This window comes from Colias eurytheme, chromosome 19 (assembly GCF_061535395.1).
Source record: "Colias eurytheme isolate Ceu_HAF_F1 chromosome 19, ilColEury1 Martin Lab GWU primary, whole genome shotgun sequence".
In the NCBI taxonomy this organism is placed as follows: domain Eukaryota; kingdom Metazoa; phylum Arthropoda; class Insecta; order Lepidoptera; family Pieridae; genus Colias; species Colias eurytheme.
The window spans coordinates 3,297,955-3,320,267 of NC_142998.1; the positions used below are offsets into that span (position 1 = coordinate 3,297,955).

Consider the following 22,313-nt stretch of genomic DNA (forward strand, 5'->3'; position numbering starts at 1 on the left):
ATCGTATATTAAACAAAACCAGATTACGTTCATAATGGAGGTTCCAATTAGAGAATTATACTTATAACTATTACAAATTATACTCTATACCTATGTACCGTGAATCCGATAGTAATACCGTTTCCATTTTTCCTAAATATCCTTACCTGTTGGCAAAGGGGATGAAATACTTACCGGTCGTAAAACCGTGCCGATCGCTCGCTGCTGGAGAACAATTTCTATGCGATGAACAAAATCAAACGCCATATCCTGAAACTACTTGCATAGAACAACTGCTTAAATTTGAAGGAAACCCAATGCACTGCGAACAACATTTAATCAATATAGAGAATGTGAGAATTCAAAGAATCACACCTATAAGTTGGATACTTTTCTCAAAATACAGAAATACTCTAACTCAAATTTGCAATGGTGATGTCAGCAAATATCCTGTCGTGGGCACATACATAATGACCATCGACGAACCATGTAGCATCGAGATCCAGAATATAACGATTCGCCCTCACCAAGTAATCACTGAGAATGATCCTGTAGAACCGACAAAAATTATAGTTTTGCCGCAATTACCTGTGAATAGAACTCCAATATTATCCAGTACACGTGTACTCAATATGCGAGGCATCAACTTGGACGAAGTTAAATATATGTCAACGATATTAAAGCAAACAGTGTTCAGTGATAGTGAAATGGTTAACAGTGAAAGAAATTTTAGATTCAGTGCTACTTTAGGCTATACGTCTCTATTTTTAATCTTTGTACTTGTAATTCTATTTTTACTTTACTTACTTCGTTATAAGATATTAAATGTAACATGTCTGCGAAATCATCGGATAGTTATTAAAAATGAACAAACCGATAATTTCGCACTTAAGGAGGGAGGAGTTACGCATCCACCCCAACCCTCTGTATTAGGTTGAGCAATAGCCTTCCGCTGGCCTCAGCAAGACCACCGGAGAGTTCTTGCAATTTAGCATAAGCATTGCAGTTATTGAAAAACATTTATTTCGCAATAAGGTATCGATTGTATCATTGCATGTAATTCTGGGATTAACATTTGTGACTCCAAATCGTCCACTTGTTATAGTTAATAATTAAATAAGTTTAATTTTAATTTTATTTTATTTTTTTAAAAAGTCAAATCGCTCCCGCAAAGTTTAACTACCTATATACATATCTGTTGCTATGGATACTACTTTGTCTTCAGCAATATTTAAAATAGATTGATTATAATCCGCAACATGTTTATTTTTATTTTTAATTTACTTATTTTAAAAGTAATAAATAAACAAGTATATTTAGAGATTTTCAAAAAATTTTGCAATTTAAAATAATGTTTTTAAAACTGTTGAATTTTTCATTCACTTTGCTATTCACAATTGATCCGTTTGAAAATTTGAAAATAAATAGTCCTAATTGATTATGATATTTGCCACTAGCTGGCGTATAAGTCAAGAAGCGTGTAGTATATGACATATACTTACAACCAATCAGAATTATTATTTTTAAATGGCGGAAACTACACAGACTATAGTAAGCGTTACTTCCGTCAGAAAAAAAATCTGAGTTACTCCCTAGTCGCGCCTAAAGAAGTTTTACTTCAATAATAATTCTGATTGGTTGTAAGTATATGTCATATACTACACGCTTCTTGACTTATACGCCAGCTAGTGGCAAATATCATAATCAATTAGGATTATTTATTTTAAAATTTTTAAAATCTCTAAATATAATTGTTTATTTATTACTTTTAAAATAAGTAAATTAAAAATAAATTTTCTGACAATTGCGACATTTTATAATATTCAATAACAAGGTTATATTGACATGTGCGTTTTACTTCAATCGCGCGTAAAGGTTACACGCACACACTTTTTTTTATTGAAAGACGAATTGAATCTATTTTAAACTCATGTTTTTTCCAATTTAACCTCAACTGCAACAGCCACAAGTTATTGTACCTAATGCAATTATGATTTAAAAATACTTTATTACACAACTTTTTTTACATTTACACACATTTCATATGCTATACGCATTATTTTTACCTTTTGTAACAACATGTTATAATCTAAACAGACTATCGTCCAGTTTTTGTCTTCTACGCAACCGCAGTATAAATTCCCTATTATATTTTTACTGTGTCATAAGTGCTAGGTTCACTTACCGCAGCTTAAAATGTAGATCACCAAGCTTGCCATCATTGGTTTCAGGCTCCAGAGGCTTGACCTTCTCAGTAGCGTGGACATCAGCCAGTTCCTTGCTCAGCGGTGCGGGCTCGGAGGGCGCGGTGGGAGCGGTCGGCGAGTGCGGGCTGTTGCCTCCGGATGGCTGGAGATAGGTTTTGTTAGGGATCTCTTTTCGTTAAATCTTCAAGCGTATCTTATTATAATAATTTTTCTGCACACATATTGAAGATTCGAAAGCGCTGCTAAACGAAGTTAAATACATGTTTGAGTTTTATCTCTTTTAGTTAACAGTTTCGCAGATAGGTATTAACAATCTTTCATAAGGTCTTGTGATAGTTTTTGATAGAATTATTGATTGTCTTATATCATGAATAGCGATAAATTGTAATTAATTTAGTTTATGCTAATGTTGTAAATGTATCCTCTAATGTTAAATCCTATAAGTATATTAATCTTAAGAAAACCTCATCAGGTAAAGATTGTATTATCCAATCAAATATTAAGACTGAAGTCTAGAATCTAGTTTAATATCGCGGCAGCAAAATTAATTAAAGTTAAATCCAGCTTCTATAATATAATACAATGTACATTACTGCTTTACAAACTTTAATGAAATACTTGTTCTCACAGGCGGCAGTTAGGTAGAGATTGTCTAATCTAAAAATGAACGCCCCTCCACTAAACTTAATTGTTTCAATGTGTGAGGACAAATAATTATTGAACCACTTTATATGTGTGCGCGCGTCGATTCTACTGCAAACTTTGACACTCGCGCACTGATTTGTCAACTAATCGGGCGATCAGTTCAGGTGCCTAGCATTGTATGGCGGGGAGAGCGCGCTATGTACGGAATGACACGTCCGTTCTGTCGTGCATCGCGTCATTTATGCACTAGTTGGCCAACTGGTCCTGTCGTTCGGGCATGGACGGGACTGGAGGACTGAACGACCAATGAGGCAGACCAATTTGTGTGTATTGCGTCTATACACGTACTTTGAATGTGAGCGTCAACACAGTGGAGGGGCGTTCATTTTTAGATTAGACAATCTCTACTTCAATATCTGTTTTATTAATTATACCGTGTACTGTTTTACCGACATTGCATAGGAACAGGGCCGTCTTAGACTATGCCGGGGCCCTTGGGCACACAAGAATTGGGGGCCCTTTGAAACATAAAGAAATCAAACTATAATAGGTATACAAATTTTTTCCCACAATTATATACTTATGTTTTTGCCCTAAATTGAAACTTTAAGAAGTAATAAGAAACGAGAAAATTTCTATGTAAAATTTTTGCTCCATTTTTTTTATACATTTTACAAAAAAGTTACTTCTGACCAATCTTGTATTTTATGGTCTTTTGAGGAAATTTTGTTTCCTTATTTTTTTTATATAATTCATTTGAAACGCTGCTGCTGTAACATGGCGATCCAAAGTTGACTTAAATTTAATTTAATTAAGAAATATTTTAAGAATTACTTTTTCAAATTACCTTTCTTTTTTTCAAATTTATATTTTAATTAGCGTCTGGATTTTTTCATTCGTAGCCGTTTCAAATTGATCAAAATTATTGCGTGCGTTATTGACATAATTTATTCAAGGCCTAGGCAAATGGCAAAAGTCAAAACGCTTGTCATCTATTCGTATAGAAATGGTCCGGTGTGAACAGCGTTCACTAAATTCTAGGACCTTTAAAACTACAAAATTTCATATCCAGCAGAAATTAATAAAATTGTTCAAAGGATTACTAAAAATAAAATACAAAATTAACTGTCATTCCGGTACGTGAATTAAAAAAACATTCCAGGTTATAAATAAAAAAAAAATAGGTGATTTCGCGATTAAGTTATATCTTAGAAAATGGTAGGAAGCTACATCTTAGGAAAATAATGTATTGATTCTTTTGTATAGATAATTTTATGATCTAAAATTTGGGTAAAAGTGGTTATATGATAAAACTTCCCGTTTCGGTAAAAATCACGAAAAACCTATATATTTTCTATTGACTTTTAGGAAAAATTTTTTTCCTAGTAATAGGAAATTTTAATATATTTTTGAAGTGAAACTTCTTTAGGCGCGTTGAGAGTAAAATTTCAAGGTCGCATCATAACAATACCGTAACGTCATGAAGTAATTCAACGATTTTGGTATCTTATAATCTTGCCAAAGAAGTGGGCTATTTAGCACCGAAATAATTTTTCTAATCGCACCAGTAGTTCCCGAGATTAGCGCGTTTAAACAAAAAAACAAACTCTTAATATTAAGTATAGATTGTGTTTTTAATAATTTTACCAAATTTCGGCTGGATGGGAATTTTGGTCGTGGTCGTCGTCGTCCTTGGTAGTGTGACCGAAAACATTAGCAAAACCGAAAACGTCATAAGCTTATATCAATTAGTATCAATAGCGGATTCTATTCTCTAGCGTTTCTGCCACTTGTCTAGAGGCCCAGAGATTAAAGTTTTGTCACAACGCCCTTGTATGCTATTCTGTAAACTTAGACTAGTTATTAATTTTCATAATTCCCAAAATAATTCAAGTAAAAATATATTATATTACGTTAATAAGTAAATAAATAATTCGAGTAAATGTCTGATAAGTTAATTATAATGGTGTTCGAATCACTCGAATTATTCCTATACTAAGATGTTTTGATTCGAATAAATCTGAAAATGATCTGACGTTCTGGCAACGAGAAAAGTGTATTGCTTTTTAATAAAATATTTTGAGATTTATGTGATATGAGAAAAATTGTCAGTCCTACATCTCCTCCAGGGGGGCCCCCAGACGATGGGGGGCCCTGGGCACTGGCCCCCTGTGCCCCTATGGTAAAGACGGTAATGCATAGGAATTTTACTTTCTTTTATATTTTATTTAATGTTCTGAACGTTGATAAGTCAATTAGGGGTACTTGAATTATTGTCAACAACAAAACGAAACTCTTAATTAATTTCCTGAATAATATCCAGGCGCATCATTGGCTATTCTTCATTTTTTTAAAGTAACAATGCACGCCAGCAATGGCTCTTTTAATGTAAAGCTTAATGTCTTGATGAAAGAGTTGTTAAATCTTGTTGGCTGCGACGTAGGTACCTACCACACCACCTATGAGGGTTCTAAAAGAAGCTTCCAGTTTTGTACCACTATACACTACAGCTATCCGACATGATCTGCCAACCTGCTCTTGGCCAGCGTGGCGGTGCATTTACATCAAAAGAGCGAATGCTCAGTCTAACCCTACTATGTCAAATTCTTTTAGTGTAAACAGGCGTATAGACTATTAATAGTCTAGGTATATACTATAGAACATTATTTTGTTTTTCTTAGTGCGTTCGAAAAGATTCTATGCAATGTTCGTGTGATGTAAATGCAACGTTACGGGAGGCCCGTGTCCTAGTAATAGGAACATAATAGCTTGATGATGATGATGACAACTAGTGGTACAAAACGTGATATCACTCACCGGGTTGGCAGGGGTCTGCGGCTGCGGCGGCGCTGGCGCGGGCGCGGTGGGCGACGGCGACTTGCGCAAGTAGTGCGTGGCGGAGCCTGGCGAGCGCACAGCCGTGGCGCGTCGGGGCGGCTGGAACACGAGCGCCTTGTCCGGCCCACGTTTGCCGCCTGTGTTCAATTTAAAATAAATTAGTATAAATAACACAAATGAAACATAGATTTACGGTGCAAATGGTTCAGCCAATTAGAACACTCTGCGATTATTAAAAAAAAATACCAATAACGTCGTTTAAACCAAATTATAAGGAGGTTTTGAATTAAAAATTATGTTATTAGTTATATAAAACAATGGAGGTTTACTACCGTACTTTTTACTACTTATTACTGAAGAATAGAGGCATTTTAAGGTTGGATTTGTTGGATTTTCTCTCTATCAAAATATGTACTTCTCAAAAACCAACCAACCAAATACACGAGAAAAGCAAGAAGAAGACTAATTAATGACGGCTGATGATTGCATGATGTTCCCCGTCCATCAAATCTATATAAAACAAAACCTTATTTTCGGAGTGTTCTTGTGACTTACCAAGCTTATGAGCGAGCGAGTGACGCCTGCGGGCCACCCAGCAAGCGACTGCGGCGAGGATGATGGCCAGCAGAGCGGCCGCACCCACGACCAGCACCCAGAACGTTGCGCTGTGCCATTCGCCGGCTGCAACAAAATATAAATAATTAGTATGATTGGTAAAGAACAATGGAAAATCAGAACGTCGATGAATAATTAAAACTGAAATCCTACTACTATTATAAAGGCGAAAGTTTGTATGGATGTATGGATGTTTGTTACTCTTTCACGCAAATACTACTGAACCGATTACAATGAAATTTAGCACACATATAGAGGTTAACTTGGATTAACACATAGGATAGGTTTTATCCCGGAAATCCCACGAGAACGGGAACTATGCGGGTTTTTCTTTGAAAACGCGGGCGAAGCCGCGGGCGGAAAGCTATAGTTATATATAATTATATTTATTAAGCTTTTTCGGATAAAATTACGAGTTAAGTAGTTTAAAGGTGCTCCGTAATGCTATTTTTTATTCATGATATGAATGAAATACATGCTTATTTTTAACCTACAACGATCTTTTATCAGGAAATGGTGAGTGATTCATGTATAGAGTAGAAATTAGAGACTTATTTTAGGAATAGCTATGTAGCTATGTAGCATATTGTTCACTTGAGTGACGTAAACGTAAGATTTTACAGTTCTGAAAATTGGTCCACGCTTATGCATTTTTCGCTTGAAAAGAAACAAAAGACACTTGTAGGTATTTCACTGTTGCACTGCTGCTTTACCTACAGTTGCCGTTTGTCCTACATTTGCTTATAATATTTTCTATTAGTTTTCCATAACCATAACAAATCATATTCAATTGAGTGTGTCACTTCTTGTGATGTCTTTCGCAATTACTACTTTCATTCAAGTATTAAACGCCAGAAACGAACATTTATATAGTATTAATGACGTTCATATTCTTTATGTATGTTCTACATAGCTAACACATATTGGTATAAATAACACTTAGATACCTTAGATTGTGTTCTTAAAATAATTCACAATATAAGAGGCTCACTAGCCTGGAAACCACCCACTTCATATTTAGCACCTGTATTTCAGATTTCAAGACGTAGGTTCCTTACTACCTACACATCTAATTAAATCAATATTACATGCCAATGTAGAGCATGGAAAATTTTACATTATGAAATCATTAGTATGTATAACTAAAATTAATGTGAACGATTGTCAGTCTGTAGGCAGCTTTTTCAGAGAGCTTCGGGACACGCGTTTTTATATTATTTGTGAATATAAAATTCTTATAAGACATTAGGCTTATAAGAAATCGTCCTTTACATTAATGAAAATCAAACCATATGTATAAATAAAACAATATGATATTTTATGAAAAAAATAAATACACGACATAACTAAAGAAAATAATGAAATTCATGGTTCATAAGTTCCTTTATAAACAAAAAACTTTTTGTTGTTTGCGTTGACATATCAAGGTTCATAAAGCGCAAATTCGCCGGCTCACCCGAAACTTCTAGTAAATACAGCCGACCTACATTTGCCCGGAGAAAGTCCCGACACAAAATGTAGGTACATAAAGCAGCCAATACGGGTATATTACCTTCATTACAGAATTCGCGGTGCCACGGTACGTATGACGAGTTTCAATAAGCCAGCCAATGTCGAATATTTTGATGTCTACTTTCGTTTGATGCCACCCTGGTACTAAGGTTTCATGTAAAGGTCGCGAATATTGTAAAGGTGAAAACCATCAGTATGATATTTACAATTTTCTATTACATAATTCTTGATTAAGGTTCTACGCAGTTTTAAGGTTTAACGGAGCAGATCTCTGAGAAACTTTGTAATTAATTGAATTACCAATAGTCTCAAGCTTCAGCATACTTTTAATTACATTTGCTCTATTGAAACAAAAATTAAATTACATTAATATTTAAAAAAGAAAACATTGTAACATTAAGCCAACACATAAACCTATTGTAGTTCATATGAATGTTCAAATAATAACCCCTCTTTATCCTATCTAAAGGGCAGAAGTCTTACACAATAAGGTTTACTCAAATCTTTCCATTTATAGAGACAAAGTAAGTAGAAACAAAGCCAGCGGCGAAATAGAGATGAAATTGAATTCATAACCTAAATATTCCAGTCTTTGATAATAAATAGGGCTCCAACGGGTCGCCATTGGAGCGCTTCCATTGTATTCTACAATTTATAACTAGCTTTTCGCGTTAATTTATTTCTCACATTTGGCCAGAACTGCATTCATTTAGTATAATAATAATTGGGTGTTATTCATACGCAGAATTCAGTGTATAATTAATATCATAGTGTTTTTGTTAAAACTGTAATTTATTTGAATAATATTCAGCAATTTTAATGCTTTTTTAATATTTTTAGTAAATGCGCTACAATAGTAAAACAGACAAGAAATATTTATTTTGACGACGCGGTTGACGCAGTGGTAAAGCTACTGAGCCGACGGTCCCGGGTTCGATCCCCGGTCAGGGCAAATATTTGTGTGATGAACTCAATTATTTGTTCTTGGGTCTGGGATCTATGTATGTATTTATTAAATATTATATTTATCGTCGTCTAGTACCCACTACACAAGCCTTAATTGAGCTTACTGTGGGACTAGGTCGATTTGTGTAATAATGTCCTATAATATTTATTTATTTACCTACCTATGTACATAATATTATTCATTCATTTTATATTATTATTAGATAGGTATAAGAAGGTATTTAATATTTATGTATCTAATAATTTTCTTGTTCTATTTCACTGCGAAAATGAAATTTATTTCATAACTGCAGAAAGGTTCATTAAAAATTTAATGGACTATATTCGCAAGTGGTATCTCTGTTTAAAATTTAAATCATATTTAAATGATAAAGTTTTATCTGAATTTTATTCAACTGTTGCTTGTTCACTTATCTGAAACTAGTTGCGTCGCTCGGTTTCACACACGAAAGCTCGCGGGTAAATGAAGTTAAGTTTTTCTTTATCATATAATATTCTACATATTAAGCTACATCACTGTAAAGTATCATCGAAATCCATTACGAGGTTTAGGCCTGAACAAGAGACAGACAGACAGAGCGACAACCAGATAAAGTTACTTTACTTTCGTATTTAAAATATACTAGCTTCCGCCCACGACTTTGTACGTGCATCCCCGCTTTCCCCCGTTCCCGCAAGAATTTCGGGAAATCCTTTCTTAGCGGATGCCTACGTCCTAACATCTACCTGCATGCCAAATTTCAGCCCGATACGTCCAGTGGTCTGGGCTGTGCGTTGATAGATCAATATATCAGTCACCTTTGAGTTTTATATCTTATATATAAAATTCTCGTGTCACAATGTTAGTCTGCATACTCCTCCGAAACGGGTGGACCGATTCTCATGAAATTTTCTGTGCATATCGGGTAAGTCTGAGAATCGGCCAACATCTATTTTTCATATGTACCACGGGCGAAGCCGGGGCGGACCGCTAGTATGTATATAGAAGTAGAGACAACATTAATTAATAAAATAATGAACAAGATAACATTATTCCTTTAGTAAATAACAAAATTGAATTAAAATGTTCTCAAAGCCTTCGCTTAGTTTAATCTGTGGTTTAATTACTCTGGACCGAAATGAAATAATTCCCTTTCTAAACTCTAACAACGTGACTTACACAGGCTGACATAAGCTCACCTTTAACCTTAGGTAAATAATTAGCAAAACTAACTGTAATACAATATAATTAAAACCGATTTGTAAGAGAAGCCTTACTGAAGTAAGTAAACAATCGATTACATAATATATATTCGAACAAAACCTTATACATAAGGAGATGCGTGACTGTTATCAAAATAGTCAATTGATTTGCAATAAGTAGATTTGTCGTATATCATATTACATTCATAATGTTTTTTGTTGTTTTTGAACCGTATTTTTCGAATAATAAGTAATATGACAGCAAAACATTGATTTAGTAGGTTAAAATATTCAACTTTATCCAACCGAATTTTAAGTAACGCAAATACCTACTAAAACCGTTAAGCTTCATAAATAGAATCGCATTGCAAAAGATCCTTTGAGACTGTAGTGTCGCCCTAAACAGTAATCCTCAATTTATTGCAATTCCCGGGAACGTAATAAATAAAGAACTCCATAAACGTCGAGCGAAATATAAATACTTGTAGTGTAGGTCGGCCATGTTTACGTAAATGTCAGAATTACTTGAATGTCAGTGAGAAAGTAGCAAGGGAAGCACGTTACTTGGTATAACATTCTACACGTGATTGTCACGTGGTAATTGATATTCCCTGTTTAGTTAGGATGGTTGTGATCGGTGTGGGATTAACCTTTGATCCCTGGGTTTGCGTAATGTAGCGTGAAGGTTTGTAAGTAGGTAGTAGGTACAAGTCTGGAAAGTTTCGCAAAGAAGAAACGGGACAACGATTGGTGTAAATGAGATGGAATATTCTAGTCTTATCCCTGAGATTTAACTTTTTTTGACAAAGAAATAATTAATTTTGTTATTTTTGTATTCATTTTGGTTGTTAAATTAATACAACAAGAAACACATTCCACGAAAAGTATTGTTTTATATGACGACACTGTTTAGTCTCTATATCTTCAGCATAAGAGCTTACAGCATTTTACTACATCAACCTCAACAAATAGTTTTACAGTTAGGTCTATAAAGTGACAGTTCTATCTCTAGAGAAGCCAAGAAACAATAAAATCGATAAGTCCGCTGCTTTATAGGTCGGCGATGCACTGATAATTCTTTCAGTGACCCATTTCGGCGGCAGTGGCTTTGGTCACTGTTAAAAATAGTATTTTTCATCGAGTACTACACCGATGTTCAATATCCAATTCAGTGTAGATGTATGATATGTTTTGATTGAATTAAAAGCTCGAATTTTTGGTTGAAAATAGAAATGTAGAGCACCTACAAATTACAATGGCCTCACGAATTTATAGAACATAAAATATAACATTCTAATTTATTTATTGTATCTAATATACAAGCAACCTTTAATCAACCCTAAAATAAAAAAGCTATCGTTTTTTATTCATTATATTTCAATTTGAAATCGAATATTTACTGGTACATTACTATAACTACGGATTTGTTATAATATATTTTCATCCTTATTTCATAGTCGAAACGAAAGAACAATTGTAATTGTCTGTATTTGAAACGATACAATTTGATCATCACATTGTTCAAAAAGCTTACTTATCCGTAAAACAACCGCTTACGCCTCAGTGAAACCCTTTTTCAGATAAAATAAAACACGAAACAGTTGTGTTTAAAGATAACCTTGAACGATTATACCGAATAAATACTTTTTATTTAGCCCGCCTTTGAACTTGTCTTTAAAAGAGAAAATAAAATGAGAGTAGCGTTGATAAACACGATAAAATAAAAGTAGAGTTTACCCCACCTAGAGCTATTTGTACGGTCAATTAAAAATAAATGCAGCTGTCAGATACCGTACGTCACGTGGAACATAAACGTGTATGGAGGAATCTAATCGTTTCATCAACTAGTGTCCACGTGTAGTTAGTTAGTACGTTAGTGAGTTAGTACGTAAGTGAGTTAGTATGTTATTGAGTTAGTACGAAAGTGAGTTATTTTATAATAGTGATGTATCAATTTTAGTACGTTACTCGTTAGTCCATGAGTATGATATATCGCAGATAAATTTCATAAGAACTTTACAGATAATTTTTTATTAGTAGGCGATTAGCTAAATGTATCGTTAGATAGAGTCTCGTATTAGTTGGGATAAAAACCCATTTCAGACAAGAGGTAGACATAAAAGCCCGTCTCCCTTAAGTGGTAGGTATTGAGCAGACACATTTATTTCAGACTGTTTCCCTAATCGATTTTTCTTTATGGACAAGTAGATATGTGATTAGCTAAAGACATATGTTTTGTTTTTGGTGTATTGTTCGATGGATGCCAGGACCTCTGATACACACGCTTTTCAGTGTCAAGGCTATGGTGGTGTCACTTTATTATTTCTCAGGTCATTTCTGAATTGATTTGGGTTTAGAGAGAATACATTTCAAACATTTAATTTGAGTTTATTATCCAAGGTTTCACAGAGAACAATTTTATTTTCTTCTAAGAAATAAGTAACTCATTTGACAAAAAGAAAAAAATAAGGTATAACGCCTTTACAAACATAGAAACAGATTTGATTAAAATTCAACAGTAACAGACCCTATCTAATAAAAATTTGTTTCGTGCGATTGTTTGACCTCCAACTGTCTCTACGTACCTTGTTTGACCCTTTAAAAAGGGTGACACATTACCTAAAGCTTTGTGTATCATTTAGAAGACAAAATTACAAAATGACGAAATTGTTTACCAGCAGCAGTTTAAATTATAACAATAAGCTAAATTAGTATGTTATAATCCAGATTCTCCAGACTTTTGTATTTATTTTTGTTTTGCACGATCATTTTCCGATGAAAGAGTTATAAATATTCATCTATACTTAATATCTACTTATAAACTCATGAGTATGGAAAAAAGCAGCTGTTTAACACCTAGATAATAGATAGGTATATGTATTTCTTCAGTGAATTTTAAATTGATAATTTACTGGTATAATACTTTATATTGTGTTATGTGAATAATAAATAATATATTATAGATTTGAACTTCAAACAAGCAATTTTCTCTTGAAAGTTCTTAAGGAAAATATTGCTTTGTGTAAACCTATATAACTAGAAAAATATTTTCCCTTTCGATAGCTATTTTTAGTGGGATAAAAAGGAAGCCACAGAATAATCAAAATAATTAATTAAGCTTTATTTTCACAAATAAACAACAATGTTATTAAGACGAGTTTACTTTGGTAATTAAAATGGCGTAGGATGAGTAAATACAGTTACGTAAGTCAAGTGCACATGGCGCCTTCATCACAAACACTCGATGACATATTTTAGAATTATTGATTGTGCCGAAACCTATATACTACTCAATGATACTTATAACATTATTACCGTTGGTAATGGCGTTCCTATCTATTATTGTATACATACCATTGACCATTCCTTAGTTACGTTTGGTCTGTTCTTTCGACTGTGACAAAAAATCTTTCGTCTGTGATAGAAAGATTATTCTGTTATTTTTTTAAAGTTTAATGTTTATTAAAATCGAAATAGCAATCGTATGCTATTTTGATCTCTCAGTTATTCAGTTATTATTCCTAATCGATATTTTCTAATGGAAACCATGTGAATGCATGTCAATAATCCAAGAGAATTATTGTTTTTGTTGCTTTAACGCCACCAGTTTGTTTTATTTTTTATATCACTTTCGTTTCTCTTCTAACTGAATATGACGAGTTGTGTTTCATCCATACTAATATTATAAATGCGAAAGTAACTCTGTCTGTCTGTCTGTTACTCAATCACGCCTAAACTACTGGACCAATTTGCACGAAATTTGGTATGGAGATATTTTGATACCCGAGAAAGGACATAGGATAGGTTTTATCCCGGAAATCCCACGGGAACGGGAACTATGCGGGTTTTTCTTTGACTGCGCGGGCGATGCCGCGGGTGGAAAGCTAGTAATAAATAAAACTTTGTGTTAATTAACAAGTTATTATATACGAGCTTAATGTCATACAACGACTTTCAAAACAATTCCGCTCGTTATTTCATAATTAATTTCACTTTTGGTGACTTCCTACGGATTCTTATTGTATCCTACCATTCATTGTTAAACATCAAAGTAGAAAGGAACGTTCATTACATTACCTGAGCTTTTAAAATACTAAAAATCGATTTTGTTGCGATGTTAGCGATACCTACGCTACGTCACAATTATTTTGTATCTAATGTTTGCTATTTAAAATTAATTAACTGAATACTAATTACTTTAGAGTTTAAATAAATAACCTTATTATTAGACTCTTCTTAGACTCCTAAAAATAAAGAAAGAAAACCAAGAAAAATAAATTTTGTTACCTGAGCTTAATGGTGAGCTTTTTGATTAAAGTCTAGAATTTAGAGTCTTTTTGATTAAAGTCTAGAAACTTACACTATACCTACATTACAATATGATTAATATTAACTAATGGATATGGAAAGATTATCTGCGCTCATAAATTTATGAAAATTGCGAAGATGGCAGCTGATGGAAACGTTTATTAATTATATAAATTGCTGGTTCAAGCTCGATATTAATCGCAAATTAATGAAACGACAGTTTTCATTAGGCGGAAAAGATGTTGATTGACAACGTGAATAATTTAAAGGTATTCTTATTGAATATGAAAACTCAATATAGTTTCAAAAGCTTATAACGTAATTAATAATATAGGTTTATAAAATATATACTAATGTACTAAACTATTAATAAAACATTATTGGATAGATTAAAGTCGTAACATATCAACGTCGTCTGTAGTAAATATGTATGTTAGTTAGTTACTATATCATAAAATAGAATATTAAAAATGATATCCATCTAAACATTGTAACAGAATCTTGAAGTATGTCTGCGGGGAGTCTGTCTGCAATAAAAACTTTTAACTAATTCAGACGGCCTAGCTCACGTACTGTCTAGCTTAAATAAAAATATGTATAAAATGTTTCATTTTCTCTTGTTTTATTATCAAATAAATATTCCATTTATATCTTGTTTTCGTTTAAAGTAAAATATGAAATTTATTTCGACGATAAAAATATAAAGCGACGTGAATTTCAAATATTAATTTCGAAGCGAATAGCGATGTAGTTACTTGAATTACTGCTACAATAAGGTTCGACGGGGCGCTCCAATACCGTCTTGAAATTGATTTAATTTTGTAGCATATAATATTATCATAATAACATCAATGTACTTATAGGAAATACATGTTCTTGTAGTATAAGTTCCCGCATATATTAGTTTACTTTTTGAGAGAGAGAAATTCACGTAAAAAATGTCGTCATGATTATCTCTTCAATAAATACCTAGGTGCATTAAGCGCGTCACACACGGTGAAGATACTATAATATTTTATCTTAAGATACTGTAATCTATACAAATATTATAAAGAGGAAAGGTTTGATTTTTTGTTTGTTTGTTTGTTTGTATGAATTGAATAGGCTCCGAAACTACTTGGCAGATTTGAAAAATTCTTTCACTGTTGGAAAGCTACATCATTTCTGAGTGACATAGGCTAGGTTTTATCCCGGAAATCCCACGGGAACGGGAACTATGCGGGTTTTTTTTTGAAAACGCGGGCGAAGCCGCAGGCGGAAAGCTAGTATTTTATATTACAATATCTTAAGGTATCCGGTATCAGCGTTCTGACCATCATTTTTCTTTTTGTCATTGCGTACCTACTAAGACCCCTGTAGAACCGCCATCCTGTTACAAATGACCCGAAATTTTGTGGGTCATTTACTATTGAAAGCCTTTGTGGTGACATACGTAGATAATATGTATTAGGCTTAGATTACAAAATAAAAGACAGATGGAGCGTTGCCGAACTAAACCGAATGATTTATCGTCATTTTCAATAAAGCTATGTGTGCTGTCATTTCGCCGCTGCACTGTACGTACACGGTGCTTCTGTGTGCGTGTAATGTAACCAGATATTGAAAAATTTCCCAAATTTTTCCCCGACTACGGAAAAAAGAGGGTTATGTTTTTCGAGTTTATGTATGTATGTGTAATATTTCTTTGACACGCCCTGCAGTATAAACCGTTGGACCGATTTTGAGTTGTGAGGTTTCATTGCAATCATCTGAATTATTATGTTAGTGGCGGTAGTGACGTAGGCTATATATAAATTAGCAGTCAAGTTTTAATTTTTATTTTAATTTTAATATTATTTCGGGTTTGTTGATAGTTTTTTTTTATAATATAGTAAAAATTCTTTTATTATAATATAAAGTACCTGCCTACTAAAGTTATATATGGACAAAATAATTGTATTCCATTTTTAATTAAATAAATTACATAAAAAAATGTGTGCGTGTACTAGTGTACACACGTAAGAAGTGAAACTTCTTTATAACCTTATTTTTAAAAAAATAATTTGCAACTTTACAGAAATACGTTGAATCACGCGTGGTAGGGATAAGAAAAAGATGGCACGTAACGAAACGAAAAAATGTTACACTAAATTTTTTCCAACCCCGATAAAGAAGTTTCACTTCAAAAATTTGCAATATTAAGTATAATAATTATATTATTTTTTATTTTTCAAAATATATGAATGCAAATAGCGGTAGTTTTTAGTCGAGCATACGGGACATTTTATTTTCATCATATCCATCATGGAGTTCACATAAATTAAATCGCTAGCGAAAACGACCATGGCGTTTTTAAGCTTTATAAAAGTAACAAAATAATGCATTATGCTTATTAAAATAATCTAATAATGATCATGAACCTTTAGTGCACTTTACAAATAATCACATTCGATCGAAAAATCCAACAGCATTACCCTGAAGATTTACCCTTTTAACCGTTTTACCGTTTTACCAATAAAAATGGCAAATTAATTTTCAAAATACTGGCAACATACGTTGAAGTTTTGTATTCCTTCATATCTGTAAAATTATTATTCGTATAAAGAAATAAATCAGCCAAATAATCTACAGAAAACCTGTGAAACGATGTTTTATCTTTTTTTTTTTTGTTTTCGGGAACAAATTTTACAGCGTTTTATTATCACAAGACAGCATTTTTTTACTAAAATTGCAAACCCTTTTTGACGTATTGCATGACACTATATGCGCTATAGCACTGGAGCAGCGACGTATAGTGCCACAAACTTATCTGACCCGGTGACAGTGTCACTGATGTCGCTTTCTTTTATATAAACAAAATATTCCGTATGAAAAGTCTGTGAAAATGTGACATTTCAAAATGGCGGCACGTAGTTCCAGTTTTTGCCACCGGGTCAGATAAGTTTGTGGCACTGTATTTGCTTTTGATTTCGTATTTTCTTTGACAAGGGCGACGGGCGGTTGTCATGCTCCATCTGCATTTTATTTTGTAATCTAAGGTATTAGGTACTCGTAATTTAAATAATTGTAATTATCTTAGTAATTAGGTATCGTTTATGTTACCTATAACTACTTTTTCCGATACCAATACCGATAAAGTTTTATTCAAAATAACATACGATCATTAAAAAAGCATAAGTAAGTACTATTCAAGAAAATCCAAATATTTTATTTTACGTACATAAGACATCTTACAGCAGTCTACAAATAATTGGATAGCATTCAACAACCAGCAAATTGATGCTTGAACCTAACGATATTAAATTTAAGGCTTGTTATTCAGCTTAAAATGTGACCAAAAAATTCCAGACGAAATTTCTAGAATCTCTTTATCCTTTTAAGCCTATAATCTCGTGTAATTATGATTTATACAGTTGGGGTTATGTTTATCCGAGGTGTTTGTTAATTTTATAATACTTGCTGAAGTTAAAATGTGGTTTTATAATCACTACATTAACTTCTCTATGGGCTAGGTACTGATAGCCTATAATTTTTTGTATCAATTTTTCAAAGATTATTTCATTGTCATTTTAATTACTAATATCATAAATAGAAGATATCATAACAACATAATTTATTCACTACATCATTAGTAATTATTTCAACAGGAATCCAACAATCAGGTTGCCTGGAAGAGATCGCTGAATTAGCGATAAGGCCGCCTTTTTGTACGTTTTTCTATTGTTTGTGTTTTTTTGTTATTATTTTGTTACTGGTGCAAATAAAGTATTCATTCATTCATTCATTCAATCAGACAACTCTTGATATTTTTAAAGAGCCAATGCAACAGTATTGATTAAAAACCTATAAGTTCTCATGATAAAGACGACAGGTCAACGATCAGGCTTAATAACGTAATACTATTATTTTTTCCATGACAGTGATTTTATAGCCTTCTTAACATAATCGAAGCCTGTTAAGGCCATCGAACTAATGAAGTATCTACTTAGGTTAAACAATACCTATAAAGTATGATGATATTACAGAAAAACAAAGAAAAAATATTACTTTGTGAGGTTTATTTATTTATTTATTTATAAATACTTTATTGCACTTAAAGATAGCTTACACTTAGTACAATTGGCGGCAATTTTTCTTATCGCTTGGAGCGATTTCTTCCAGACAACCTTTGGTACAATAGAGGAAGAAATACATAAATGGGTGGTGCAATAATAACTAGAGGTTGTGACTTGCGCGTTAAAGTCTTAAATAATAAACAGTTATAAACATGCAATATTATCATATAAAATCTTGAAAATCTGTGAACCGTATTATAAATGTACATGAGAGAAATAATTGCAAGAACATCATGCTTTCTCAATTATAGCAAGATAAAGGGATGCGTGAAAATGTTTTTAACATAAAAATACAGTCTGAGCATAAAATTAAAATAGCTGGAGGGCTTCCGAGCACGAGGGCTCCTCTCCAAAGAGTTCTTCATTCCACTCCGAGTTTGTAGGCAAATGTTTTAGACTAAACTATGTTAAACTTCCTTTTAAAATACAAAATATATGATGTATCTCTAGACTTTTGGGAATAAAATGAATAGTAGGTATAGATACGAAAACATTATTAAGTACATACATAGGTATATTAAATTCTTTCTTAAAAAGGCTTAATTATGATTAATTCTTATATTGATGATACCAGAAAATAATGGATGGTATTCTCGTTGATTTTTTTTTAATTAGCACACCTTTTTTCGTGTTATCTTTTTGTTTTGCAAACCATTAACGTGGAACGCCCAAATGTCATTCTATCCCATTGCTTCAGTAATCCCATTTTTTGTCGCCTTCCCATCCCATCCGGTTTATAATGGTTGGGAAACTAATGTCGCTTCAAAATGCGCCTACTTATACCAATAATTTTACTAAGTAATACATAGTTATTTTTTATAAAGGTATGTATCATCATATATTGTGAGTACCTCAGCTCAAATAAATTCTTAACTTCGAATGTAAAAGTCACATATGTTACAAGATTTTATAGGTTATAATAAAAATTACAGTGGCCGTAAAAGAGGTAGTTTAAACTAGCACATGTTAGGAGATGGTGTGCCATCTTTCTAGTCTGAATTCAATTCAACTATACTTGGCAAATAATATGTACCTACGCTCTTTACTTTTTTTTAAATACCTTATACGAAAAGGACGTAATATAAAGCAAGTGTGATCTTTATTCTAAGATCTAAAAAGGTCTTTATTTCGCAATTATGATGTTGATATTTTGTAGTTCTTAAATAAATGCATGAGAACTAAATTTTGTTTCGATAACCTATCAATAATGTTAGTACATTTTAGCTTATCAGATTGCTATCAATGTTAATCTGTGAAAGTACCTAGTTATATACTTATATAATGTTTAAGCGATAATTTGAGTGCCAAAAATATGGACAATTTTATTATTTTAAATAATGATTACTTTTTTCAGAAGATTCCAGAATAATTTTAATTTATTATAGAAAAAAATAGGTAACTTTACGCTTTTTTGAAAAATTATTACAATCCATAGGTAACTGTATTGTCACTAGTCTTAACCCTTAAAGCTTTTCTGTCACTTTTTTAGTACATGTACTTATTGCCGTTTAAATCTTGAACGTTCCAAAAAATCTAGAAAATTGTCTACGTTGGAGAAAGTACGATAACCATCCTTTATTTTTCTCCTACATGCCAATTATAGAGAACATTTCGTTCGTGTGCTAGGTGACTGTTGAATTTAGGGATTCCCGGAATTAGTGATAGTTTGTGTTTCTGGTCAATAATAGCTTTAATGAAATAGTTTCCATGTTTGATTGCTATTGATTTAACTTTCAGGTGAGATAAACTGTTGTTTTTGCTCTAAAGATTATGAAATATTCAAATAATTCTATGACAAAATATTCGAAATATAGCTGGTCCGTTTTTTGGGACAGTGCCGTAGATACAGGTAACTAAGAACCCATTGGCATGTCCCAAGAAACGGACGTTGCCATGATTCGTACTTTAATAAAATATCACTTTTATGGGAATTTCTTGCTTAAGAGTCTTTAATTATATGTAGAATTATTTTTAATTAAGTTCAAAATGACGAATATAATCTAAGACCAGTTAAATCTGTTGGATCGACAATAGAACCGGGAGTTCCTCGACCTCCACATGCATTTCGTCTAAATGTCCTAATCATCGGCCAAATATCACTTCACATTTAGAAAAACTATTATTATTTGTATTAAATGAAACCAAAGGTTGCTTGACACGAAATAATAAATGTTATTTAACATTCCACACAACTAAATAGTATGATTGAGCTCGAGAGGGCTCAATTATCATTTGTTAGGTATTTATTTAAAATTGAAGAATTTTTTGCTATAATAGTAAGATAGTGAAAATACTATGATACAATAAAACAATAAAATGCTACTTGAAATTGTTTTCAATTGTGTTATATTAGGTGAATTTTATTTTTTTTCATTCTTATTTTATAAGCTGTATGACAGCGTTGTCCGTTTTTTGAGACAGCAATGAAGACGGGGTTCTTGGCAAAGGCCGTTTTAACGGACATCCTGAAAAACCTACTTACAGAGAATTTTATTTTATTTTTTTCTCTACTATAGTATTTTTTAATCAATAACTATCACTAAAACCAATTCAGGTCAATCTGGGTACATTATTTCAGGGCTTGCCGTGTTAAGGGTTAATTTAAAGTTCTTCCTTGTCCATTTGATTCTCCTCTAAAAATCCAAAAAGAACTAATTTGAAATCATTTGTTTTATCAACATTAAAAGCAACATCAGATAAAATGTGGATAAAAGCTTATAAAAGCTTCGACTTTTATTGACGTCTAGACAGTATAACACAATGGTTTCTGTTCGTTAATGTGTCATTAGCGATGCATTCTATACGTGTAACATGACGCAATATGCCTGTACTCTATGACAAGCTGAAAGACTTCCATAACCATTATTGAAACTAGCTTCTTCTTTTTGTTTATGGCTCCAGTAACTAGCTTTTATCTTCGTCAATATGAATGGATGAAACGTTTTAGTACTTAGAAATAATTAAGCTTTGTAAGGGAAAGATAAATTCGGTGTTAACGTGCTTTTAATATTTACCTGTTTACAAGTAGTTAGTTATCATACATAAATCATATAAAAGATTATTAATTTTTACTAAATAGTAAAAAATAATTCTCTTTTAGTATCTGAATTTAAGTTACCTTTACTATGAACTATTGTAAAAAATAGTTATATACTTATGCTTTAATCTGTATAAAACATAAGTTATTGAGCATTATTAGCGTAGGTAGGTATATTACGTGGTATCCTCTCTATAATAGAGATTTCTATGCATTTATTTTTCATGAGATTTTTGCATTATAAGAACTACAATAACGTAATTATTAGCTTGATATTAATTAAAACATCGTATTCAAAAATATGACTCATATTTCTAGTATATCACAATGTATCCCTATTACGTCGCAAATGATTCTGAGCCTAACCGTAGATATCAATAATTTAATCTTAAAATAACGATCTAACTTCAATTTAATAATAATTACTTGCGTTTGGTTCAATCTACGCAGTTATTACCTGTCGATATTATAAATATAGACCCAATGTATTAATTTATAATACATATATGTATAACAAATACAAAGCCTTACCATTACTTACTACGTAGTAGAAAACAACATCAATAAACCTTCACGGCTCTATACCTCATCTCTATCGAATTGCGCGTAATTTTCCTCAACAATCACAAAGTACCCTCGCCTTAAATGCTTTTAACATTAATCAAGTTAGCAATTGATTCTAGAGGTCCTTGGAATCTTTTGTACTTACAGGATTCAACCGGTGTTATGTCCGGACCTTCTGCAGCTGCCAGCATCTTCATCGTGATAGCCCCTGGGAGGACACTGCTTGAAACCGACACCTTGAATAATTTAAAGATCGGATAACCGAAAAAAGGAGCCGTCAGGACACTCGAGCGAAAGTACGACCCAACAGGCTGTCGTCGGTACTGCACTATTGATCATAACGAGCGGTTGATGGGCGCAAGCGTA

At 32.6% G+C, this 22,313-nt stretch overlaps 1 protein-coding gene across 1 annotated transcript in view; it reads right to left on the reverse strand.

The window, feature by feature from the left end:
* Syt4 (Synaptotagmin 4) overlaps window positions 1-22,261 on the reverse strand; it is a 35,327-nt gene extending 13,066 nt beyond the window's left edge. The window contains exons 1-5 of the mRNA XM_090113159.1: window positions 22,093-22,261; window positions 6,225-6,350; window positions 5,645-5,806; window positions 5,327-5,328; window positions 2,165-2,328 (exon numbers count right to left, since the gene is read on the reverse strand). Coding sequence (XP_089969285.1) covers window positions 2,165-2,328; window positions 5,327-5,328; window positions 5,645-5,806; window positions 6,225-6,350; window positions 22,093-22,144 — 506 coding nt within the window. The 5' untranslated portion in view covers window positions 22,145-22,261. The remainder of the gene's footprint in view (window positions 1-2,164; window positions 2,329-5,326; window positions 5,329-5,644; window positions 5,807-6,224; window positions 6,351-22,092) is intronic.
* Window positions 22,262-22,313: the final 52 nt, after the last annotated feature.